Source organism: Melospiza melodia, chromosome 7 (assembly GCF_035770615.1).
Source record: "Melospiza melodia melodia isolate bMelMel2 chromosome 7, bMelMel2.pri, whole genome shotgun sequence".
NCBI lineage: Eukaryota > Metazoa > Chordata > Aves > Passeriformes > Passerellidae > Melospiza > Melospiza melodia.
In genome coordinates, this window is record NC_086200.1 from 7,665,399 (window position 1) to 7,692,488 (window position 27,090).

Below are 27,090 nucleotides of genomic sequence, written 5' to 3' on the forward strand. Positions count from 1 at the left end.
AAGACCTGCAGTGTCACAATAGACCCTTGGTTCAATAGAGTCCCACACTGTCACAATGGCCCCTAGGTTCCAGAAGGCCCCACAGTGTCACAATGATCCCACTGATTCCATCAGGCCTTGTAGTGTCACAATGGTCTCCGTGGTTCCCCAGGTCCCACAATGTCATGTGACTCTTCTTTTCCATGAGCCTTGCAATGTCACAATGGACCTTCGGACCCTGGGGGTTTGCAGTGTCACAATGGTCTCTTTGGTTCCACCGTGTCACAATGGACCATTGATGACAGGAGGCCACTCTGTGTCACCCTGGAGCTTTGGTTACATGCAGCCCTGCAGTGTCACAATGAACCCTTGGTTCAATGGAGTTCCACAATGTCACCATGGCCTCCAGGTTCTGTGAAGCCCTGCAGTGTCACAAGGTCTCCTCTGGTGGCCCAGTGTCACAATGGACCACTGATGACACGAGGCCCTGCAATGTCACAATGGACCTTTGGTTCCATGCAGCCCTGCAGTGTCACAAAGGACGTTTGGTTTCACAAGGCCCCACAGTATCACAATGGTGCTCTTGGTTTATGGGGACCCCCAGGGTCACAATGGTCTCACTGGTTCCATAAGGCCCTGCAGTGTCACAATGCTTTGCTTCTTCCATGGGGCCTCATAGTGTCACAGTGATCTCCATGATTTCATGAGTCCTCTCAGTGTCACAATGGCCCCTTTGTTCCATGAGGCTGTCAAGTGTCTAAGTGAAGTTAAATGCTGATAAGAGTAGTTTTTTTGCTTAGTTTTTAAGTTTAATAAAGGTTATAAGCTAAGTTAAATATTGTTAAGTGTTAGTCCTCTTTTAAATTGCTAAGTCATAGGTTATAATTGAAGTTAAATATTGTTTAGCAGCATTTAACTTCACTTAGACCTTGTGACTTAACCTTACCTACAGGCCTGACTGACTCAGCTATCCAAGGCACTCCAACCCCTCAGAGAGCAGCATTTCTGCCACATTTCCCCAGCACAGGCACTCCTGTGTGCACACAGACACAAAGAGTCAGTGCAAGGCACCTGTGAGCAATTCCCCTGAGGGAAGGGAATGCTCACTGTGGATCCTTTGGCATCTCCCCAGAGGTGAAGGGCTGAGCCTGGAGGAGTGGGGGGATCAGCCCAGGCTCTGTCGTTGTTCAGGATCCCCGAGTGCAGCAAACGGGAGAGTTCCCGGCTGGGAGTGGCCCCACTCAGAGGGAGTCGCTGGCCCAGGAGTGCCATTATAGGACACAAAAAGAACACAAGCTCACATCGTTGTTCTCATAGTGAAGAAAAAAGGGGAAGTTTATTTTCTGACTCCAACATTTACAGTTTTCCAAAAGTGACAGTGGATTGGAGGGTGACAGTGACACCTCTCCAATGACACTGGACAAACCAACAGTCCATCAACTGTCTCCCCCTCCATAAAGGAATGCAAAACAATGAGTTATTTGTAGAAAGTGTGTGAGAAAGTTCACTACAAGAATGTCAACATCAGAAGGCTTAGAAAATTTTAAAAAACCAGGGCAACATCTAACTGTTTTCCTTTAAAAAAGAAAAAAAAGAAAATGAACAATATGATAAAGAAAACATGAACACTGTTCAGTGTCCACTTGCAGAGGAATCATCAGAGTGATCACTCTCATCATCTGCATCCGAATCATCACTCAATGATTCCCCCGCTTGATGCCTTCCAGGTTGGTCACGGTTTCCATCTTGCTCATCAGCTGGATTCTGTTTCTGCGGTTGCAGGTCAGGGTGAACACATTTCAAAGGTACCCAGCATAACCCAGTGCGTGTGGATAAACAAGCATACCCGCGCCCCGAAGCGATAAGGTCACAGGAACCTTCCCACTGTTTGGTGACTAAATTCTGCACCTGTACCTTCACTCGAGGCTGATGTGCCTCGTCCACAGCCTGCAATGAGAGATGGTGATTCAAAATGACTGGGTTATTTGAGTTCTGCGGCACAGTGAGATGATTGATTGTGCACAAAGCTTTTGCCAACCGACTGTGCATGATTTCACCCTGCATTCCCCATTTTTGTTTTTGAAGAACCTGCTCCAGAGTACCATGAGCGCCTTCTACAATAGCTGGACCAGTTGGAGAATGAGGGATACCAAACTTATGCAAGACACCCCGCAACTGCAGGAACTGCCGCACTTTTGCAATGCGTAAGCAGGAGCATTGTCAGTTTTCACAGCAGAAGGTATGCCCAGAACGGCAAAAACCTGCCTCCAGTGGGCAAGGACGTCACGGGCCTTCTCCCAAATGTGTGAGCCAAAGCCCACATTGCCGAGGAGAATGTGTCCACCGTGACATGCACATACTTGAGCCAGCCAAACTCGGCAATCTGGGTGACATCGGTCCGCCAAAGCTCCAAGGCCCTAAGGCCTCTGGAATTTACCCCAGCTGGCAAAGGCGGAGCAAGTGCATGGCAGTCATCACATGACTCAACAATGTCACGAGCCTTAGCTGGCATCAGCTGAAACTGCTTCTGCAAGGTATGTGCGTTTTGGTGGAAAAACCCATGTGATGCCTTGGCCTGCATGAGTGTATCAGGCTGAGGCGCTACCCACGCTGGGTTAGCCAACTTGTCAGCCCTTGTGTTACCTTCCACTATAAAGCCTGGCAAATTGGTGTGACTCCTCACATGCAGAATATAGAATGGATGAACCCAGGCCTGAATGGCTCACCACAAGGTCTTCAGTAAATGAAACAAGGCAGGATTACTGACCTCCTTCAAAACGGAATGACCCAAACTCTGTGCGGTATTGGCCACATAGGTGGATTCCATGACCAAGCTGAAAGGTTCCTGGGAAAATTTCCCAAATGCCATGACAGCAGCCCTCAGTTACAATCAATTAGGCTGACCCATCCTCATGAGCTTCCAGAACCTGCCACTCAGATCCATCCCTCCAGGTAACAATAGCCTTTCCTGTTTTCCCTGAACCGTCAGTGAAGACAGTGGGTCCTTGCACAGGTTCCTGGGTATTTTTGGGCTGCTAAGGGATTTTTGTAAATTTTGCCATATGCAGTAACCTATGACTGGGCAGATGATAAATGATCTGCCCTGAAAAATTTTCCAGAGCACTCTGCAGGGACACACTGTTTGCAAAGCTCCAGTCAAAATCCTCCCGTTGCACCGGGAGTATGATCTTTGCAGGATCCGCACCCATCAATTGCAAACACCATTGCCGGCATTTGATTATCCAGCGAGCAATCAGCTCAAACAATGCAGTTGCTGTCTTCTGCAGCTGATGGGCCAGGAAAACTGATTCCAACACATGCAAGGAATCGGAGCATTTGTCACTCCATTGGCCAATGATGCCCGTGGGATGCGAATCTGGAGTGCTGATGAACACAGTGACATCAACGGAGGGATCAATGCGATAAACTTGGCAAGCCGAAACAGCTCGCTGAACCACCTGCAACGCCTGACATGCCTCAGGGGTCAGTGTGCGAGGTGACTTTAGATCAGAGTCTCTTTTCAACAGATCATACAGAGGAGACAGCTGTGCATCGGTTAGCCCCAAGTACAGACATGACCAAGTGATGACACCTACCAATTTCTGAGCATCATTCAGTGTCTTCACAGAATGCACAAATTACACCTCCTGGTGACAGATCATCCCTTCCAGAATTTTTACCCCCAAGTATTTCCAAGGTTGTTGTTGTTGAACCTTTTCTGGAGCCACCTGCAGTCCATGAGCATGCAAAGCATCGAGCAACCGAGGCTGAATCCTCAGCAGCTCATCCTGGGTGGGCATACCCACCAGAATGTTGTCCATATAATGATACAGACGTGCATCAGGAAACTGCTTGTGAACTCCAGACAAGGTAGGAGAATTCTGCATGCCTCGGGCAACGTCCTCCATTGATATCTCTGTGCGGGCTCAGCCTCGATAATCGCTGGCACTGAGAAGGCAAACTTCGGACTGTCATTGGGATGCAAAGGAATCGTAAAGAAACAATCCTCCAGATCCACAATGAGGACCGGCCAGTCTGGGGGACGCATGGTAGGTGATGGCATGCCCACCTGCAATGTCCCCATGCTTTCCATCATGGCATTAACACTTCGGGGGTCTTGCAACAACCTCCACTTCCCAGATTTCTTTTTGATGCAGAAGACAGTAGTGTTCCAGAGACTGGTAGAAGGCTCCAGATGACCCTGTGTGGGAATCCACAAAATTAGAGGATTTTGGGAAAGCTTCAAGATGCAGGCCTCAGACAGAGCAGAACTGTGAGCAGAGCTATGAAGCAGCCATGAGATATGTCAGCAGAAAAATTATTTAAACTGTAGAAAAGCAAGGGCAAATAGAACAATGGTCTGTGTATTAACACTTGTCTAGAACAGCTCTGTAAGCTACGGAAAGTTTATCTAGCAAGATATTAGGAAGATTAAAGCTTAAAAATGGAGCTCTGTGCATTGTGTTTTAACGCTTAAAAGCAGGTATTGTATTCAAAATAAGAAAGCATTGTTTTAACCAAAGGTACGTGTGCTTATGGTGATTGGCTAGAACTGCTGTCAATATGTTTTTGCTTTGTGTGATTGGTCAAGAAACTTATAAAGTAAGTTGTACCATTAAGTTCCTGGTCTGCTGCCTGGAATGTGAGCTGCTGGCATCTTCCCATTGTCATAACCATGTAATGAGACTGATGCTGGAAATTAAAGCAGCTCGAGGCACATTCTACAGCAGCCCTGTCTGGTTCGTGGTTTGTACAAAGCCCCCCTGCCGGCTTCACCCTGGTCCAACTGCTCCTGCACCAGATTCTGAAGCGTGACCAATTTATCATGAGGGAGGGGCCACTGCTTCTCCCAGACAGATTTGTCCACCAGCCACCGAATAGGAGGCGTAAGACACTCCGCGCCCTTCATCGCAGTGGCCCCCCTCAAAAATCCGTCCCGATGCACAACCCTCAGACAGACTGAACATCCCTCCCCCAGAGGTTGGGAGGAGTTGAAGTAACCCAGGTTACTTGAGGCCTAACCCAGGCTGTCTGTCCCTCTGGGTTCGTAACCAGCACTGGCCGCTGGCTCACGTAGCATTGCGCTGTCCCCCCCAGGCCCGCGATAGACGTCCCCATCGGATCCAGGGGCCACTCTGGGGGCCAGGCAGCAAGGGAGAGAACCATGATGTCAGCACCGCTGTTGAGAAGCCAGTGGAGGTGGATTTCCGATGGCGTCGCACCAGGAACAGACAGGGTACACAGCATCTTGGGATGGTCCTTGGTCAGGACAGCAGTCCAGCGAACTTGAGGCAGCCCAGTGTATCCAAAGCCACCAGCTACACGCAACTGGTCAGCTGTCCTGCAAACAGAAGACTTAAAAGGCACAAGTTGAGCAAGTCGCATCCCTTTCGGGATCGTGACGGGAGGGGGTGGGTGTGGAGACCATGGCACAAATCTGCCCTGTGAAATCTGCATCTATGAGCCCCAGGGGCACAATGATGCCCTGAAGGGTGGCACTAGATCTCCCCATCAGGAGAGCACTCATGCCCCCGCCCAAAGGATCAAAGGAATCCAGGGGAACTTTGTGTATTTTACAAGATTCTAAGACAACTGTTGCTGTGGTGCAGACATCCACACCTGCTGATCCGTGGGTGCTGGCTACAAGCCGGCAAAGGAGACCTCCATCATCTTCGGGGTCTGGAGAGAAGCTTGTGTCTGGGCACGTGCCTGCTGCGCGCTCTGCTTCACATTTGCCGAGCCTGGTAAAGCCTGGCCATTAACATGAACAGTCCCCTTGCAGATATTGGACATGTGACTCGACCTACCACACCAACCACATAAGAACATGGGAAATCTGAACTTCTGTGCTTTCTTCCCCTGCTTCTTGCCAGCCTGCGCAGTCCCCTGCTGTGGCCGCCGCCCTGCGGTGCTGCCCAGACTGGCTGCACAGCAGCAGCCACGGCAGCCAACTTCCAACCCGAGGGGATGATGTCCGCACAGGCCTCCACCATCTGAGAGACAGTAGGAAAACCAGGCAGAGCCACTATGACCCTACTACAAGCGTCATTCCAATTACACCTCACATGGTTTGCAATCACAATCCTCTTTGCCACAGGATCAGGAACCTGCCTCTCCACAGATGCAGTCAGCATTGCTGCAAATGCCATGAAAGGCTCATCATCCCCCTGGACAATGGTCACAAACGGCTGCCTCGCAGCAGCCATTTCCAGGGTCTGAACAATCGCTGCTGTGCCCAGTGTGGGGCACTGGTCAAGCACAAGGGGATCGAAGCCAACGTGCCCCTGAGCATTTTCATAAAGCCCTGTGCCCAGCAGCATGTCAGTGACATCCACACGCCTGGGGTTCTGCGGCGCCAGCACAGGATTCAGCACCACCGCTTGGGCCACCAAACGAGCCCACTTGGTCTCAAAAACATCAAACTGCACAAAGTCAAAAAGTGAATGTGCTACACGACAGAGGTCATGAGGTGTCAGCACATCCATAACAACCCTCCCGAGACTCTGCATAACCTCAGCAGACTTCAAACCATGCTGAGCAACCACATCATGGACTTCCCTCTCCAGCTTATACAAAAGCGGTTCATGGGTGTTATGAGTAACACCCCTGAGCATAGGGAAAGCCTGGGGACCTTCCGACAAAGCCACAGCACCTGCTGTGTCCCAGTCCTTCAGCCCCACAGGGACAAGAGGAGATGATTGACTGGGAGCCAGGTCAACACCACTTGCCCCTGCACCCCTTGCAGCCAGAGGAGCCCCCTCCATGACCCTGCAGATGCCGTGAGGAGGCAGGCTCAGACATCTCCTCGGACTTGGTTTTGGCTTCTTGCCAGAAACATTCGGGGTTCCTCGGACGCGTGGTCACTTGGCACGAGGAAAGTGTCCACAAATTCTGTGAGGAAGCGCCACGGCCCCAGGCACCCACCGGCCTCCTGCCTGCCGTGTCGGCATTCACACTAAAGGTAAATACCTCAGCGCCCTGTTGTGCCACAGCCCTGGCAGGGGGCGCCTTGGCGGGCACAGGTGCCAGCGCCGCCTGCAAACCCAGTGTGGACTGGGATGATGTGATGGTGGTCACAAGGGTTTTCAGGATGAGAGAGAGACAAGATTGTTGACTCCATGATCAGAAGGTTTGATTTATTATTTTATTATATATATACTACATTTTAACTGTACTAAAAAGTAATATAAAATGAAAGGTTTCTCGGAAGGCTAAGCTAAGAATAGAATTGAAAGGAATGAATAACAAAGATCTGTGTCTCGGCAGAGAGCAAGAGCAGCTCTGCCGTGAGTGGTCAGTAAATCCAAACATCCACAGAAGACTAATCACGGATCCACCTGTTGCATTGCACAGCAGCAGATAACCATTGTTTACAATTTGGTGCTGAAACTTCTCAGCTTCAGCAGGAAAAATCCTAATGAAAGGATTTTAATGAAAAGATGCCTGCGACAGGACGAGACCAGTGCGGGGCCCTGTCCCTGACACGGAGGAGGGGAGGGATGCTGAGAGAGGTGCAGCCTGTGGAGCCCCATCACTGCAGAGCGGCACAAGGGAGCCTGGCACAGCCAAATCCACCCCAGGGGAGCCATTGCCATTCGCCAGTTGGACCTGTCCCCTAGCACACCGTCCCAGGGTGGGGAGAGAGCTCCACATTGCACAAAAACTCAAACTTCCCCTCGTCCATGTCCGAGACAGAAGGGTTCCACTGGGAACTCTGAGGGGTACAAGAACCAGACCCCGGCCAAAGATCCTCACACTTTTTCCACTGCACCAGCAGTGATCCCACGTCTACAGTGCAATCATCAAAGAGGGCCTCCATGATGTGTACCCCCACAAGAGACCACTCCTCCTTGGAGAACGGCTTTGCAGAGTCCGAAAAGAGCCCTCACTCTTGGGCCCACAGAAACAATCGCTCAAAATCATTCCAGGAATAGGAAATTTGTTTCCATTCCCGGACCCCCCCGTCCAGAGATCCAAAATGAGGGAATCCTCGAAACCCACAGCGGTTGCCATCACCCCAAGAACAGCAGGCAAAGCACCAAAGAGGGGTGACAATAAAACCTCACCGTCAATCCGGACTCTGTCTCAGCCTAGGCTGCAGTACACTTTGGCAGTCACCTGATGTCACTAGAGGACAGGAAAGAACAGAAGCACACATGGCTGTTCTCAAGGTGAAGAAAAAATGTGAAGTTTATATTCTGACTCCAACATTTATAGTTTTCCAAAAGTGACAGCGGATTGGAGGGTGAACAGTGCCACCTCTCCAATGACACTGATTAAACCAATAGCCCTTCAACTCTCCTCCTCCTCCATAAAAGGAATGCGAAACAATGAGTTATTTACAGAAAGTGTGTGAGAAAGTTCACTACAAGAATGTCAACATCAGAAGGCTTAGAAAATCTTAAAAAACCAGGATGACACAAGCTGGGCTAAACTTGACCTCTGGTGACTGCTTCTCTGGTGACTGCCCCTGCACCACTGGGGCTCACTTGTTTCCTTCCTATGGAGACCATTGTGACACTGCGGAGCATTGTGGAACCAATGGGCCATGGTGACACTTAGGGACTTGTGGAACCAAGAGGAACATTGTGACTCCGCAGGGTACCATGGATCCCAGGGGCCACTGTGACACTCTGGGGCCTTGTGGAAGCAAGAACATCTTTCTGTTCTCTTCGAACCAAGAACATGTGGCCCAGCTGGGCCTCACGGTCCCAAGGGACCAGTGTGAAGCAGCAGGGCTTTGTGGAACCAAGAGGCTATTGCTGCATTTCAGGGCCTTGTGGAGCCAAAGGGCCATTGTGATCCTGCAGGGCACTGTGGATCCATGGAGAGCATTGTGGCATTGCAAGGCCCCATGGAATCAGGGAGACAATTGTGACCCTGCAGGGTCTCATGGAAGGAAGGGGCCATTGTGACACTATGGGAAGTTGTGGAACCAAGGGAATCATTGTTGCACTACTGGGCCCCAATGGAACCAAGGGGCCATTGGACACAGCGGGACTTCATGGAACCTATAGACCATTATGGCACTGTGGGGCCTTGTGGAACCATGGAGACCATTAAGATCCTTAAAGACTTGTGTAATAAAGTGACCGCTATGACACCTGAGGGCACCATGGAAGCAAGAGAACCATTGTGACACTGCAGGGCCCTGTGGAATGAAGGGAACATGAAATAGGTGTGGCTGCCTTGGCTTCCCAGGGGTCACCTGACAGGTCTGCCTGACCTTGGAATGCTGAAGGCCATTCCCATCTGCCCCTTAAACATTGGGGCTCTGGGCTTTTCTTTTTATAGAAAAGAACTGTCCATTTTTTCCAGGCATCCATGGCCAAAATTCTGATTCCACCTCCAAATATCTGTGTATTCAAGGATTGCTCCCAGACTAAAGTTGCCAGGACAGACAAGTCTGGCTGGTCATTGACTCCTGAGTGGCAGCACTCATCTATTTTCCAAACACTGGAAAGGGCTTTGTGCTTTTCTTTGTATGGAAAAAAAAAAAAAATTCCTCTTTTCCAGCCACAAATGTTCTAAATTAGGACTCCGCATTCGTAATTTCAAATATCCAAGGGTTGCTCCAAGCAAACCTGACAGGACAGACAGGTCAGGCTTACCTTGGCCTCTGATGGCTTCCGTTCATCAGCTCCTGAAACGTTGGGGCTCTGTGGTTTCCTTCCTATGGAGACCAATGTGACATTTGAGAGCCTTGTGAAATGAAGGGGCCATTGTGACACTGCAGAGCCTTGTGGAACCAAGGACAGCATTGTGGCTCTCTTTGGCCGCATGGTCCCCAGGGGCCAGAGCAAAGCAGCGGTGTGGGAGTTAGCCCAGCTGTAACTCAGAGTCAGAAAGATTTTACCCTGGAAGAACTGGGCGTGAGTTTCAAGTTCTAGGAATCATTCCATTTACTTAGGATGAGCTTGAGAGTTTTTCCATAAGCCTTTATTGTTGTTATGCTAAGTTGTCCAAGTTCTACTCCTGTATTGGTTTATTGGTTACTTGTTTCTTCTATTGTTCTAGTTTTCTAGCCCCAAGTGTCTATGTTGTGACTTCCTCTTTGTCTCAGGTTTTAGGATACTGCCCCTCGTACCGTGCTCGACTTCTCCATGTTTATTGTTTTTCACCCTGTAATTAAAGTTCTTTTTGGGAAACTCCATCGAACCCACTCCTTTTCATTTTTGCCACCCTCGCCCTGCTGAAGTCAGGGACTCAGAGAGGTTTGTCGCAGCCACCCTCATTGTGACATTTGGCACCTGAACAGGCACCATGACATTCAGGCCTCCCTGTGTCAGTCACGTCAGCTGGGGTTAGCTGATGGATAGGTCAGTGCTCCCCGGGATTTTGGATTGTGCAGGCCTGGCGGATTCATTGTTGCTTCGAGGGACCTCGGCCCGGGATCGGCAGGGGCAAAAACGGTTTCACCCGCATAGGATTTCAGGTGGGTTTGGGGAAATGCAAGACATTTATTGCCCATTTTGCCACTGTGTTTTTACAATATGCACCCAAGTCCCATTATTGATTTGGTGTGCTCTGGTGGCTGTTGCCCCTAAGGTGGAGAAGGAGAAAAATGGGCAGCCAGATGTCCAAAGTAGAAAGGAGCATATATGGATGCTTTAAGTTAATTCTAACAGATCGTGACAAAATATTTTCAAAGAACATATTAAAATCAATCATGAGGTGGATCATTAAAAATTTTCCAGATGCCTTTGCTGATGAAATCCATACCACTGAATTTTAGGACTCAGTGGGACTTAAACTGTACAAGCTTTCAATCAAAAGGGAGCCCATTGCAGCCCACATGCTTCCCATCTTCCACACCATCCCTGAGACCCTTCACCAGCAAGCAATGTCTCAAAAACTCAATCCGTTGGTCACTCCTAACTCAGGACCTCCCCTCAAACATGCCTTTCTCAGACTTTCCCCAATGGTCCAAGATGGCAATGCCCTCGTGGTCTTGGAATATCATGCCCTGGAGACTCAAGATGGAAGGAGCCTGAATGTGGCTTGGGAGCCGGATCATCCTTCCTCCACCTTGGCTCCTCCACTTCCTGCTACCACAACCTTCTCTTCCGCCCTAAACAAACCTCCAGACTCCATCCCCACAACTGTGGGTCATGTCCCTACTGTCAATCATTCCACTTTCACTGTGGCCAGTGCCCCTAGAACTCTACCCCGGAAGTCTGCCATCGTAAATCAAGGCCCTTCCTCCCCAACACCTGACAAAATGGCAGTGCCCGTTGTCTCACCCTCCAGCAATAATATAACCCCATGGTCAAAGATACTAATCCCAACTGTCACACTATTTCTAATCCAAGTGTTTCTCCTCCAAGTTCTTCTTCCTCCCCGGAAGACAGTTTGGATTCCCCAGAGCCACCTTTCCCCTCAACTCCAGAAGGTCCCTAGGAAAGTATTCGGAAGGAAGCAGTTAAGGAAGGACACTGGCAAATAGTCTCGAAACCCCTCATTGCCCCCATATGTTATGAAAGAAGGGGGCAGAATCCTAGGTATCAGCCATTGGTTTACAGGGAAATCAAGGATCTGTTTAGGGCAGCTAAAGACCATAGGAAGGACTTACTTTGTTTTAATGGCCTAATGAGGCCCATGTCTACAGCACATCATAACTCCCTATGATTTAAAATATATTATGACCATGTTGTTGTCGCCTACAGAATACAACCTGTGGGAAGGGGGATGGAAATCTGATGATCAAGCAGCAGGTATTCCTAGAGAAGTATTGGATGATATCAAAGAGATGGCTTTGCAAGCTTTAATCCAGGTATCGCATCACAGTACCCCCAATTTGGACTAACTTGGGTGGCTGCAGCTAAAGCTTTAGGACAATCAGACCATCTTGCGATCCTGTTAAGTAAGCAAACCAATGCTACTCCCTCACATTGAGTGGCCTGCTCTCAGACATAGAGACCTCAGACATGCCACCTTGCAGAACAGTGATAGAGTTTTTACGCTGGGCACATGGGCATGGCTGTGTAGACTCTGAGGGCATGTGTTGCATGAACCTCTCCATCCACAGCGAGTCAATCCACAAGAGCATTCAGGTACTCAATGAAGAGTTCAAGAAGCTTCAAGTGGAAAACAAAGACTGGGTCAATGAACTCTTCCAATCCAAGGGACTAAAGGGTTGGATGATGTCTATCTAAAACAGGACATTTAATTTTCCTAGTTGTTGTTGTATTGTTAATTGTCTCATGTTTGTTTGGATGCTTTCAGAAAGCCTTGCAAAATTCTTTCAGTTCCATCTTGGTTGTAAAACAGAAAGCGGGAAGATACCCAACACAGGCTCCTCATGGACTCCTTGGAGGAGAGAACTGGAGGTCAGGATGGCACAAAAACCTCTCAGAGACTCAGTGTGGGCAAGGAAATCCTTAAAATTACCTAAAAGTATTCTTAAATCCATAAAGTACCTTAAATACATTAAGTATATAAAGCCATTCATGAGCCCCACTGAGTGTCAGTACAAAGCTCTCCAGGGACTTCTTAAAGCAGATAATCGGGGCCATGATTGCACAAACCTCTCACAGAGTCTGTATCAAAAGGGAAACACCAAGTACCTTAAAATAAATGAAGTACCCTGAAGTATTAATGAGCCCCATTGAGTGTTGTTACTGACAAAGCCTCTCCAGGGACTAATTACAGCAGAGAATTGGAGGCCATGATTGCACAAACCTCTCAGAGACTCCAAGGCAAAAGCCAAACCCAAAGTCCTTTCAAAAACCTGCAGTCCCTAAAAGGAGCATTAAGGATTCCCCAGGGCCATTGCTGAGTAAGGCTCCCCAGGGACTCTTTCCAGCAGATCCTTGAGGCCACTGGGATGTGGGCTAGGGGAGGATGATGAGGGCAGGACAAGGGGCTGACAATGCCCAGCCTGGCTGGGGTTGTGGCAGGAGGCCCCAGGGCCTAAGGACAAGGTGTCTCCTCACAGCCCTTGGTGGCACAGACAATGCTGTGCCCCAGGGCACCAAGACTTGCCTTCTCTTTGTCCCCACCTGTCATCACTGCCTCCAGTTCTCTGCTCTGTCTGGGGCCTGGGGACACTTTCTCAGTTGTGTCCCTCAGTGGGACCCATTAAATGTCCAAGGAACTTTGGAGTTGGATTCTGACTTGGAGTTCTGGAGAAGTTTCTTCAGCTCCCTCTCAGGGACTGATGTTCAGGGCCTGAGCACAAAGCCCCTGAGGCTCTTTAAAGTTCTTGTGCTGTGTCTGTGCTGCTGAGCTGGGCTGGGCTGCTGGCACAGAGGCAGCTCCTGGTAACCAAGAGGAGCTTCAAAACACATTTCTCTCGATGAGCAGCTCTTCTGCCAGCCCAGGAGGGCTGGGGCACTGCCTGCAGCCACCCTGGGCACAGCACAGGGGCACAGAGAGCTTCAATCAGTCAGGGCTGGGAAGGTGCTGAGAAGTGCCTGGGGCAGAATCACTGCCAGCCCTTGGCACAGGAACCTCTGGCTGCAGGACAATGCAGCTGCAGCTCCTGGAGCCATCTCCTAAAGCTGGAACATCCCAATGCCTACAGACCCTGTGAGTACATTCTCTGATTGTCTCTTGTGCAGAGCAGCCAGGGGTGCCCAGGGCTGTCGTGCAGAGCAGGGTCCTGCAGCCCAGGGTGCTGTGCTGGGGCAGGGACTCTGCTGCCTGCCAGGGAACGCTCTCAGCCAGCCCTGGCAGCTGCTCCCAGCACGGGGGGACAAGGTCTGGGTGGGAGGAGACAGCTGATCAGGCTTGGAAGTGTTTTCTTTGTGTGGTGAGGGTGCTGCATTGTTCAGGACTTCTCCCAGCATGACATTTAGCTGTACAATATTTCCAAGTAGGTTTTACAGGGAGCACAGAAAGGCAGGGGCTGCATAAATTGGAAAATCTTGCTTTTTTAATCAACTGCTTTCTGTTGCCAGGATGAAAAATTGAACATTGATATTAATCTCTCAGTTAAGATTCAGAAAAAGAAAATACCTTTTTCTCAGATCTTACTAAGCCAGGCAGTGACAGAAACCTGCACAGGGCCCCCTAGAAGCTGCATCAGTTTTGCTTTTTCAGCCTCCTCAGGGTTGCTCTGACAGAGCCATCAGAGCCTGGAGAGCCAGAGCTGCCCCCGGGCAGTGCCAGAGGTGGGAGGGTTCTGCAGGGCAGAGCTGAGCCCCCAGGGCTGGGCTGGGCTCTGGCAGCACCAGCAGGGCCCAGCACTGGGCCCAGGGAAGCAGCTGCTGGAAGGGACAGCTCCGGGCAGCAGAGCCCTGGGCAGGCAGTGGGCGGAAAGTGCCCCCAGGCTGTGCTGGGATATTTAAAGTCCTCTCCAAACTCAAGTAGTGCGTGATTACTTTTCTTACAGATCCCCATGCCAAGACAGCTCAAATGTCCAACGGCAGCTCCATCAGGCACTTCCTCCTGCTGGCATTGGCCGACACGCGGCAGCTGCAGCTCCTGCACTTCTGCCTCTTGCTGGGCATCTCCCTGGCTGCCCTCCTGGGCAACGGCCTCATCATCAGCGCCGTAGCCTGCGGCCACCACCTGCACACGCCCATGTTCTTCTTCCTGCTCAACCTGGCCCTCACTGACCTGGGCTCCATCTGCACCACTGTCCCCAAAGCCATGCACAATTCCCTCTGGGACACCAGGAACATCTCCTACTCAGGATGTGCTGCACAGGTCTTTTTCTTTGTGTTCTTCATTTCAGCAGAGTTTTCCCATCTGACCGTCATGTGCTATGACCGCTACGTGTCCATCTGCAAACCCCTGCACTACGGGACCCTCCTGGGCAGCAGAGCTTGTGCCCACATGGCAGCAGCCTCCTGGGCCAGTGACTTTCTCTATTCACTGCTGCACACAGCCAATACATTTTCCCTGCCCCTGTGCCATGACAATGTCCTGGGCCAGTTCTTCTGTGAAATCCCACAGATCCTCAAGCTCTCCTGCTCTAAATCCTACCTCAGGGAACTTGGGCTCATTGCAGTTAGTGTCTGTTTAGCTTTTGGTTGTTTTGTGTTCATTGTTTTCTCCTATGTGCAGATCTTCAGGGCTGTGCTGAGGATCCCCTCTGAGCAGGGACGGTACAAAGCTTTTTCCACCTGCCTCCCTCACCTGGCTGTGGTCTCCCTGTTTGTTAGCACTGCAGCCTTTGCCTACCTGAAGCCCCCCTCCATCTCCTCCACATCCCTGGATCTGGCCCTGTCAATTCTGTACTTAGTGGTGCCTCCAGCCCTGAACCCCCTCATCTACAGCCTGAGGAACCAGGAGCTCAAGGCTGCAGTGTGGAGACTGATGACTGGATGCTTTCAGGAACATTAATTTCATGGCCAATTGCTGCAAACACTTGTAATAGAAGTCATCTTATTGTTGGTTTGACTGTAGGTTTTTTTTTTCCTTTATATTAGTTTTCTCATATTCTCCACAAATAAATGTCTTTGTGCCATTTCTCATTTTGTTTCTCTCCAACTTCCCTGTGGCCACAGACTTTGTCAATGAGGGGTTGTGCTCTGGGTGACTTTAAAGGAAATAAAGGATGTCCCAGCAAAGTTTTCTGCAGAGATGCCCTTTTGTTGCCTTCTCTGGAGCTGCAGCAGCAATGTCTGTGTGCAGAGCTGGGGGCAGATCAGGGCTGGCCCAGCAGCTGTGCCCAGCAGCAGCAGCACTTGGTGTTGCCAGTGCTGCTGCCATGGCCCTGCCCCACTGCCCTGGTGGCCCTGGTGTTGCTGCAGGGCCTGAGTGCTCTCGGGGCCGGGCACAGCCCTGGGGGTGGCAGTGCCGGGGCTGCAGCAGGAACAGGCCAAGTAATATAAATAATTTGTAATATAAATCATCTTGGATAGTTCTTTTGGATTTGTCCTTTTTTTCCCTGTGTTTTAGTTTTTAATTATTGTCCACAAATAAAACCATTGTTTGTACCATTTCTTATTTCGTTTCTCTGCACCTTCCCTGTGTCCACAGACTGTGTCAATGAAGGGCTGTGTGCTTGGTGTCTTTAAAGGAGCTAAATGATCTCCCAGCAAAGTTTTCTGCAGTGATCCCCTTGTGTTCCCTTCTCTGGAGCTGCAGCAGCAATGTCTGAGTGCAGAGCGTGGGCCAGATCAGTGCTGAGTCCATCAGCTCTGATCCTGCTGGCCACACCATTCCTGATCCAGGCCAGGAGCCATTGGCCTTCTTGGCCCCCTGGGCACACTGCTGCCACATGCCCAACCTGCTGTCCATCAGTGCCCCCAGGTCCCTTTCTGTCTGGCTGCTCTCCAGCCACTCTGTCCCCAGCCTGTAGCACTGCAGGGGTTGTTGTGGCCAACATGCAGGACCCGGCACTTGGACTTGTTAAACCTCACCTATTGGATTTGGGCCCTGGATCCAGCCTGTCCAGGTCCCTGTGCAGAGCCCTCCTACCCTCCAGCAGATCCACACTCACACCCACATTGGTGTCATCTGCAAATTTTCTGATGCTGGACTCAGTCCCCTCATCCAGATCATCAATGCAGATATTGAAATCCATGCTGGCTGGCTCTGACCCCTTGGCCATCCTGTGGGTGCCCTGTGATGGCACTCAAGGTGATCTGTTCCAGAACCTTGCCGGGCACCCAGGTCAGGCAGACAGGTCTGGAGTTCCCCAGCTCCTCCTTCCAGCCCTTCTTGGGGATGGGCTCACACTGGCACCTCCAGTCCTCTGGGACCTCCCTGCTGAGCCAGCACTGATGGTAAATGATGGAGAGCAGCTTGGGGAGCTCATCCACCAGCTCCCCCACCCCCCTAGGATGGATCCCATCTAGTCCCAGAGACACCTGTGAGCATCTGAGAGGATCAGCAGGTCACCAAATTCTTCCTTGTGGATTACAGGGGTTGTTCTGCTCCCTGTACCCATCTACCAGTTCAGGAGAACACTTGTCCTGAGGAAATCCTGTGCTAATATCGAAAATCGAGAGAAACAAGGTGTTAAGTAGCTTAGTCTTTTCTTTATCTTTAGTTACTATATTCTCCACTGCATCCAAAAAAAGAGTAGATGTTCTCCTTATCCCATGTTTTGCTATTAATTTTTTTGTAATAATATTTTTTATTATTTTTTACTAAAGTGGACAGGTAATGCTCTAATTGAGCTTTCACCCCTCAACTTTTCTTTCTGCATGACCAAATAACATTCTTAAACACTTCCTATTTTTCATGACCTTCTGTCAAAAGTTGCATCCTCTTTTTTCCCCTGAGTTCCCGTAAAAACTCCATGGGCAGCCAGGCCAGTCATTTTCCTCACCAGCTCATCTTCTGCCACACTGGGACAGGCTGCTCCATCCCCCTTAAGATTACTTTCTTGACATGCGTCCATGTTCCCAGTCCCCTTTGTTTTTAAGGGCTGTTTCTCTTTCAAAAAATCAGTACTTATTTGGTACTCCCCAATTCTGCATCCTAAACAGGTCAAAGTCTGCCCTTCCTAATTCCAGTGTGGAAGTTTGGTAGCTGCCACTCCTTCTTTCACCGAACATTGAAAACTTGATTATTCATGGTCACAGGCAGCCTCTGAGCCCCACATCTGCCACCAGCCCTTCTTTGTTTGTGAACAGCAGGAGATAGAGCTTTCCTTGGCAGTGGAAGTGTTACCAAAATTTCGGTAAAACAGAAAAATCCTTAACCCCAGTATAGCATTAAGAAGCAGCATTCTTTATTCAGCTGGATGCACAGAGGATAGCTCCTCCCAAAGCCCTGCAGGCTGAGTGCAGGAAAGTTTCTGTTTATATTCTGTATATTGCACACATATTCATTGATTTTCCCAGACTAAACATAAATATGATAATAATTTCCCCAAAATCATTAACATTATTATCCCCTTTTCCCATGTGTTCTTCTGTCCTGGGGTCTCTCTGGTGGTCCCGGGTGGTTGTGGACCCCAATGTTCCAGTGGGGCTGAGCTGGCAGGAGGCTGGTAAACTTTTAGTTCCTCTTCTCACACAATGGGCATTGTGTGGCTTCCATAGGCCTGGGGTTTTGGAGAACAAGTTCCAGGTGTGAGCTCACCTGGTGGAGACAATTTATCATCTGGTAACATGAGGTGACAGAGTGGGCTCTGACATCAGAGAGTGGAGGATAGGATGTCATGGAGAAGCTACAGCATCATAAATTGCATTTATGACATCACAGAGCAAGCTGTGACAGCACAGGGCAGCAGTCTGAAATCACAGAGCAGCTGATGACATCACAGATTTGGTTGTAACATCAGAGACCAGTTGTGTGACATTAGAGAATTGGCTGTGACATCACAGAGAAGGCTGTGACATGACAGAACAGGCTGTGACATCATAGAGTGTTGCCACCACTACAGGGGCTATGGTGTGGTGTCCTGGGTCGAGCACGGCTCTGTGGCAGCACCCCCTGCCACACGGACCAAGACACGCTGATACCAATGTGGTGGACAGACAAATGGCCCTTATTAACTGCCAACAGGGGTAATTTATAACAGGGGGTAACGGCAGGGCAACGGTAAAGGGAGAGGGGTTAGGCGTAATATTGCGAGATCTCCCAGATAACACGATACCTTAAGCCCGCAAGAGAGGGGCTGTGTGACATCCCAGCAGGGCTGTGTAAGGTCACTGGGATGGTCACTTCGCCCCAGCTCCCCCTCACAGTTTCTCCCAACAAGTCCAATGCTGTTCGTGCCCAGCAGGGTCCCTGTCCCCCGGGATCCCCTCGGCCATCCTGGAGCCACAGCCTCCACCAAAGGATGTTCCACAGGATCCACCCCAGAGCCTGACATGGGGACAAGGGGCCAGGGCTGTGTGACCAGGACATCAAGGACGTGGGTTATCCAGGTCACTGTGGCCTGGTTTGGGTTCCCCAGGGCAGGAAAGATGTCTGGCAGCTGGAGCAGGGTCTGGGAAGGGCCTCCAAGGTGGGGCTGGAGCCCTTGGGCTGTGAGCAGAGGCTGAAGGAGCTGGGCTTGTCCAGCCCGGAGCAGGGAAGGCTGAGGGGCTCCTCATCCCAGCCTGGCAGTGCCAGCGAGGAGGGGATGGAGAACACAGAGCCAGGCTCTTGACAGGGGGCTGGGGGGGAAAAAAGAGCCAATGGGTAGAAGGGGAAAGAGGGGAGATCAGCCAGGGCATGAGGAGATGAAATGAGTCAGGCTGGTTTCAGCATTTCCTCAACACCAAAAGCAGCCTGACTTCCCTTCTCCATCCACCACTGACAGCTTTCCAAATCAGGAATTGTTTGAGCTGCTTTGCACCCAATCTAGGTGAGCATCCTGATACAAGAACTTAATTGTGTTTACATCGAACATAGAACCATGTTTGTCTAAATAATTCTGGTACGGAAATCACTTGTGGATGGTGGACTCATCAGACGCTGCTGGGGTGTTGTACATAGCTCAGGGAAGAGTGTGATTGATATTAAATTGTGTCCTGTTCCACTATGGTCTGTTGGCCATGAAGAGAAACTTTCTGTGCCTCTGAGTCTCACCAGTTCCTGACCCCCAAAAGGACACAAACATGATGAGTTGTGATTCCCACTCCAGTGGTGGCACCTGGACCTCCCTCCATAGCCACAGCAGAGCTCCCTTGTACCACAAAGTCCCTGACAAAGGAGGGATGAAGGAAACAGGACAGGCTGCGTGGATCATGGGCAGGGCAGAGCCCAGCAGAGGAATGACTTTTGCATTTGATGGAGCTGTGCCTTCCCTTGGCTTTGTTGGCTGAGAAGAAATGAACATCCCTCTGTGTCTCGGGCAGCTCCTTCTCCAAGGAAAGCAGGTGGGAGCTGGAGCCAAGGAGCTGAAAGCTGCAGGTGCAGCCTGGGCTGGAGGGAGCTCAGATTTGCAAAAGGCTGCTCTGAGTCCCGGGGCTTGGATGGGGGAAATGGTGGGGTGGGGATAGGGACAGAGTCTGATTGATTGTCAGCCATGAAAGGTCTTGATTTTTATATCTTCAAACTGCATGAGGAGGTACTTGGTTTCAATGTCAAGTGGAGATTGGTATTAACACAAAAAAAAAACAAAAAAAAAACCAAAACTAAACAGGTCCAAAAAAATGTTTTCTCACAGTATTTTTAAATAGAACATATTCAGTTGAATGCACTTCTGAAATCTCTCTTTTTAACCACACAAGATTTGGAAACTGAAATAAAATTATTCCCAGAGGCTTGGCTTGTTAAGATGTTCTGAATTTTAATGAGCCCTGGGACACTGAATTCCTGCACTCAAGAGCTGAAGGCTGAACAAGCCTCTGGAGCAGGAAAATTCAGCAGCAGCCTCCAAGGTGCTGAGGATGTCAGCAGCCCCCACTGAGGCCATCCCTGCCCAGAGACCGTGGGGGAATGGGCAGACAAGGAGAGCGTCCCTGGGGCTGGGGCAGCACAACTCAGGGGCAGCAGCGGCTCCAGCTGGGAAATGGAGTGTGGAATGTGGCTGGGAAAGCCCTGCCTGGGCTGGGCCAAGCAGGACACACAAGCCCTGACCCCTAAATGCCAAAAAATTCTCTCAACGAGATATTTGAAAAGAATTACAATTGCTTGTGTACTGTGAGTTGGACTCCCTAGAGATATACGAACTGGAGATTCTCAGGAACTCAAAATAACAAAACAGGCTTTACTGGCAACTTTGGAAAATCAGAGAAACTTTGGCAAAATGTTTTTTATGACACTGTAGTGCTTTTTGTTTGTTAATTATAGATCTTTCTATCTTGAGATTTCCTAATTAATGTACTGATGAGTATGTTGGGTTTTAGTGCTGGTTAATTATTTATGTGTTTATTTTGTTGTGAGATAGGATTACAAGAAAGGTATAGTAGGCTTAAAATTTTAAAAGGGTGTAAATAAAAATTTATTAAAAGTAAAATTAAATAAAAGGTAGTAAGAATTAAAATAAATATTTTAGAATACTTTTTTTTCTTTGCATCTTTTTCGTTTTACTGAAAATGTAAAGGAACTAAACTAGAAATTGCTAGTAAGTTCACTATTTCTAGAATGAATTTTTTTAGTTTACTCTGGGGAGAAGTTTTTCTTGTTAAGGTTATGGAGATTTTTTTACAAGAGGAAAAAATAGGTTGTTTTTTGTTCTTAGTTTTGTCATGGATAACAGTTGTGTGGGGATCTTTGTTATTGTGATGTTTTTATTGCTACAAGCTTTTTTACAGCTTTTTGATGGGTCATGTCAACTTAAGGGGTATTGTTTTAAAGATGAGCTGTTTAAAGGTAAAGGTTTTTATTGTTTTCTTTTAAAATTATTTTTATCTCTGACAGTAGAGATCTTCTCTTGGGGATACTGGATTACTTTTTTCCCCCCTGTTTAAACTTTTTGTAAAATTACAGTTATTTTAACATTTATTTATTTAACATGCAGGTTTTTCTTTGATTAATTTGAAATATTTTGATTAATTTGAATTTTTTTATAGTTTCATGTGTTATTAAGAAAAAGAGTTTTTTCTTTATAGTTTATAAGAAGATTTTAGTTTTAAGATAAAGTTATTTTTTCTTCTTTTTTGGGGCAGGGATTTAACTTTTTACTGACTTTTATGGTTTTATGGTTTTTTGTTTTGATTTTTATTTTTTTTTTTCAGTTGAGAGAGGATTGAATTATTGAAAGGATTTACACCTGACCCGCTGATAACTTGTGGAGGGAAGTTGTGGTTGAGTTTTATTAGGATTGCTTTTATAACTGCTTTGGGGCTTTTTATTGTGTTTAATATTAGTTGTAGGGTTATTTTGTATGGGTTGTAGGTTGTAAATTTTTTAGTTTTAATTGTCTTGGGGGAGGGGACTTGATGGTAAGATTTTAATTGCTGTGGTCAGCTTTGTTCTGGTTGGGGTTTTGTAGCCTCTTTTGTTTTCCTGTTTGGGAGTTGTTGGGGTGTGGTTTGGTTAGAATAGGGCCAATGGAGGGGGGCGGTCTGGGGAGGGAGGAAGGGGCTCAGCCCACGGCAGGGTTGCATGGTTTGGTTTGGTTTGGTTTGGTTTGGTTTGGTTTGGTTTGGTTTGGTTTGGTTTGGTTTGGTTTGGTTTGGTTTGGTTTGGTTTGGTTTGGTTTGGTTTGGTTTGGTTTGGTTTGGTTTGGTTTGGTTTGGTTGAGATGGGGGCTGGGGCCAGGGCCTGCTGCTTCTTTGTTGACTGGAAAAGAAAGAGGAGGTTCCTGGGTTTTTTCATCTTTAACATATGTATTTAGCAGAGGCATGTTCAGTGTCTTTGTTGTTTAACAGATTGTCAGTTACACAAAATTTTTGTATTACTTTTTTAAATTCTTCTCATGTCAAACTACAACAGACATTCAATCAACAAAAAACACATCTCAAAGCATTGACTTGGCCCATTTGACTTCACAAACTCTAAGCCTGTTCAATTTCATGTTATTCAATATCTGCAGAAGCAAAGAAACATAAGAAGACATGGAAAGAGAGAAATACAAAAAAGATTTAGAGAAGCACAAACAGAGCTACCAACTCCTGGATTCCAGGAGTGTTCAGATGGAAATTCCAAGAGGATGCAGGGTCAAGATGTGTGCTTGCCTTGTGGTCAGCCTCAAATACCCCTTGGTCTTCCTGGGCCCTTCCCCCAGGTGGGCCTTGGGCTCATTTGGTCCCTCAGGAGCTGGGCTGGGGCTGCAGAGGTGGCTGTGGAGCATTGCCTGTGCTGTGCCAGGGACTGGCGGACACTGCTGGGCTGGGAGAGAGGCTCTGGGGGGATTGGGGTTCCAGGGCAGGGTACAGCTGGACCTGCCCCTTCCTCCCCTCACACATGAAAAGTTTTGATCCAACAATCTCCTCCAGTCTTTCACAACAGGAAATGTTAGAGAGGGAACCCAAATTCTGGCCATGTGCACCTGGCTGAGAAGGACAGTTCCATAGGTAGGAAAGCACAGAGACCCAGTGTTTTGAAAGCAGCTTAAAGGCTCACTAGGCCAAGGCCAGCCAGACTTGTCAGGAATGGCAGATTTTGTGGGGAAGTAGTCTTTGGATCTAGGGAGTTGTGGAGGTGGAGGACCAAGCTCACCCATGGACACCTGGAGAAGCAGCACAATTCTTTCCCGTGGAAAGGAAAACACAGAGCCTTCCCCAGTGTTTTGGGGAAAGATTAGAGGTAGCCCTTGCAAAACCACTGCCAGAAAAACTTGTCCTGGCATTATTCCTATGGGAACAATCCCTGGATAAAAGGAAGTTTGGAGGTGAAATCTCAATTCAGGCCATGGGTGCCTGGAGAAGAAGGACAGTTCTTTTCCATCAGAATGAAAAGCACAGAGCCCCAGTATTTCAGCAGCAGATGAGAAGCGACCTTCAACATGCCAAGATCAGTTGGACCAGTCAGGCAGTTCATGGGAGGCAAAACCAGCCTGACCTGTTCTGTGTTCCCTTGGCTTTATGGTGCTCCATAGTGTCACAATGGCGCCTTGGTTCCATAAGGCCCCACAGTGTCACAATGGTCCCAATGATTCCATGAGTCCCTGCAGTGTCACAATGGTCTCTGTGGTTCCCTGTCAGGACCCAGGACATCCCTCTGGCTGTCCTGAGCAGCCAAGACCCCTGTCAGGGGTCTCAGAGACCCTGGCACAGGGCCCAAAATGCCCCTGTGGTTTTGATTATGACCCGTGGAGCAAATTACCAACCTTGTATGAAGATCAGCAAGCCACAACAGTTTCAATAGAATATTAGTGAAGTTTTCACAGGGTGGAAAAGTAGATTTTTGCGGTTTTGGCATGGGGGCAAGATGGAGGGAACTAAGTGTGTCCAGCCTTTCTCCTTCTTCTTGGCCTCCATCGTCTGCTGTGGTGTTGGCACTTACAGATTGGTTTAGAGTAGAAGCTCAAGGTCTAACATAGGTGATAGGTTTTGGAAATTGTAAACATTGTATACATAGTTTTTTTATAAAGACATAACACCACCCTGTGGGCAGGCAGAATGCCTCGGACTGTCTTTGTGAGCTGACCTCGGCAGGGAACTAGAAAATTTTTAATAGATAAGATAAAATAAACAACCTTGAGACCGAGAAATGAAGAGCCCTGACTCCTTCTTCAAGCACCGGGCTGGGAAAAGAGACTTTCAAACTTTTCTCGGGGTCACTCTGCTAAGCTAATGATCCCGACAGTTCCCCAGGCCCCACAATGACACATGATTCCTCTGTTCCAAGCAGCCTGCAATGTTACAATGGGCCTTTGGATCCTGGGGGTTTGTGGTGTCACAATGGTCTCCCTTTGGCTGCACAGTGTCACAATGGACCATTGATAACAGGAGGCCACTGTGTGTCACCCTGGAGCTTTGGTTCCATGAAGCCTGCAGTGTCACAATGAACTCTTAGTTCAATGGAGTTCCACAATGTCACCATGGCCCCTTGGTTCTATGCAGCCTGCAGTGTCACAATGGTCTCCTTTGGTTGCCCAGTGTCACAATGAACCACTGATGTCATGAGGCCTTGCAATATCACCCTGGACCTTTGGTTCCATGCAGCCCTGAAGTGTCACAAAGGCCTCTTGGTTTCACAAGGCCCCACAGTATCACAATGGTCTTCTTGGTTCTGTGAGGATCCCCAGGGTCACAGTGGTCTCACTGGTTCCATAAGGCTTCAGAGTGTCACAATGCTTTCCTTATTCCATAGGGCCTCACAGTGTCCCAACGATTCTATGAATTCCCTCAGTGTCAAAATGGACCTTGGTTCCATGAGGCTCTGCAGTGCCCAAATGGTCTCTCCATTAGGTTCTATGAGGTCTTGCAATGTCACAAGGGACCTTTGGCTCCATGGGGTCTTGCAGTGTCATAATGGCCCCTTGGTTTGATGGGGCCTCTCTGTGTCACAATGATCCCTACATTCCATGGAGCCACACAGTGTCAGTACTGTCCCTTTGGTTCCATGAGACTCAGCAATGTCACAGTGCTCTCCATGATTCCATGAGGCCCCACGGAGTCACAATGGTCCCTTGGTCTCACAGGGCCCCACAGTGTCACAATGCTCACTTGGTTCCATGGGCCCTGCACTGCTGCATTCCCCCCTCCCCTTCTCAGGCCACACTGCCAGCTGAGAAATGCTCCTTGGGGCTCGGCCTTGGCCAACAGCCCCTGGGCTCAGCCCCTCTGCAGCTCATCACAAACACTGTCTGCTCCAGCGACTGCTGCTGCCCAGCCAGCTCCTGGTTTCTTTAACAGCAGCCCTGGGAACTGTTTTTGTTCCCTCCGTGGCACAACAGCCCTGTTCTCACACTGCCAAAGAAAGATGTTGGTGCCATGTGCGGCCAGGATGAGCCATTGCTGGAACTGAAGCCTCTCTCTTGAGGCCCTTCACTCAGCGCTCCAAAAGGAGCCCTTGGAGCTCTCCTGGGCCAGCGACTCCCTCTGAGTGAGTCCACTCCCAGCCGGGAACTCTCCCATTTGCTGCACTCGGGCATCCTGAACAACGACGGAGCCTGGGCCGATCCCCCCACTCCTCCAGGCTCAACCCTTCGAGTGCTGGGGAGATGGAAAAGGATCCACAGTGAGCATTCCCTGCCCTCAGGGGAATTTCTCACAGGTGCCTTGCACTGACTCTGTGTCTGTGTGTTGGGAAGTTAGCTGCTAGAGACTGGAAAAGTACAAAGCCATGGCTAGTTCCAAGTCCTGCACCTGTGAGATAGCGTGTCCTTGGGCCTAGCTGTAGTAGGATAACAAATAGTGAAAGAGACATGAGAAAAGAGAGATGTAACCCCTAAGGAATGAGGAAGAGTTCATGGTATAGTTTAACCAATAGATTGCTTGGCTTACAGAATATTCATAAGCTTATTATTTGCTGTATAAGTGTTTGATGCTTTCTTCAATAAACCGGACCTGTGATGAACCAGCTGGTGTCCTGGTCTCCTTCCTTCGACATCTGTGTGCACACAGGAGTGCCTGTGCTGGAGAAATGTGGCAGAAATGCTGCTCTCTGAGGGGTTGGAGTGCCTTGGATAGCTGAGTCAGTCAGATATCCAGAATATCAGTAAGTAAGTATAAGTCACGAGGTCTAAACGAAGTTAAATGCTGCCAAGAGTTGCTCTTTTTCTAAGTTGTTACATTTAATTTATTAGCTAAGTTAAGGATTGTTAAGTGTAATTCCTCTGATAAATTTCTAACTCATAAGATTTAAGTTAGATTAAATAGTGTTAAGTGCTGTTCTTTTGCTTAATTGGGGAGTTGAAGGTACCAGTTAAAGTTAAGGTATAAGTAAAGTCCTGTTAAGTTTGACCTCTGTTAAGCTTTTGGCCCATATTCCTTTTATCTTTGCCCTCAATGTCCTTGTGTCTCACACATACCCAGGAAGAGTTCTTGCCTGATTTCTGGGTTGATTGACTGGATTTTGTTTGGTTTTGTTGTTGCTTTGTTTCCTTCGTGTGCCTGAAGTGTTCAGTCAGGAGCAGAGTGACTCTAGCAGAGGAAATTTGTGCTGCTGTGCCTTAATATTAAATCTGGTTTTTGCTGATCCCTTGCTGGGGATTTTTTCAGCACTCTCAAGGCCTCGTTCGTAACAAGGTGAACAAGCCCTGGCCCAGACTCTGGCCCTGGGGGACACAGGGACACTGCCGGGGAGTCCCTGTCCCCCTGTGCCATCCGTCCCCCTGTGGGGCCCTGGGGTCGATCTTGTGGAACATCCTCTGGGGGAGGCTGCAGGGCTGGGGGCATGGGGACCCGGGGGGACAGGGGACCCCGCTGTGCACGAGCAGGGTTGGACTGCTCTGGGGGGAACTGTGAGGGGGGCCAGGGCAGAGTGACCTCCCCAGAGACCTCACACAGCCATCTGTGATGCCACACCCCCTATGATGCCACATAGCTCTTTTGCAGTGTCACACAGTCATCTGTGATGTTACAGCCCACTCTGGGACATCACGCAGCACCCTTGTGACATCACAGAGCCAGCTCTGGGATGTCACCCTGGAATGTCATGCACCTGCACTGTGATTTCACAGAGGACTATGTGGTGTCAGAAAGTCACTATGTGATGTCACAGCCCATCCTATGATGTTACATAGCCGCCCAGTGATGTCACAACCCACTCTCTGAAGTCATAGAGCCAGCCTCTATGATGGCAGGATCTGCTCTGTGGCCACTCCTTCTACCCTATGATGTCACAGACAGTTGTGTGATGCCACAAAACCCTCTCTGTGATGTCATACTGCTACTCTGTAATGGCACTGCACACACTTTGACATCACAGCCTGCTCTATGA

At 49.0% G+C, this 27,090-nt stretch overlaps 1 protein-coding gene across 1 annotated transcript; it reads left to right on the top strand.

Annotated features, from left to right (window-relative positions):
* Nucleotides 1–14,448: 14,448 nt before the first annotated feature.
* On the top strand, nucleotides 14,449–15,240 carry LOC134420484 (olfactory receptor 14J1-like; the record flags this gene model as incomplete). Its single annotated transcript, XM_063160651.1, has 1 exon — nucleotides 14,449–15,240. A coding segment is annotated over one exon (792 nt), but the record flags the coding sequence as incomplete, so codon positions are not given.
* Between the last annotated feature and the right edge of the window lie 11,850 nt (nucleotides 15,241–27,090).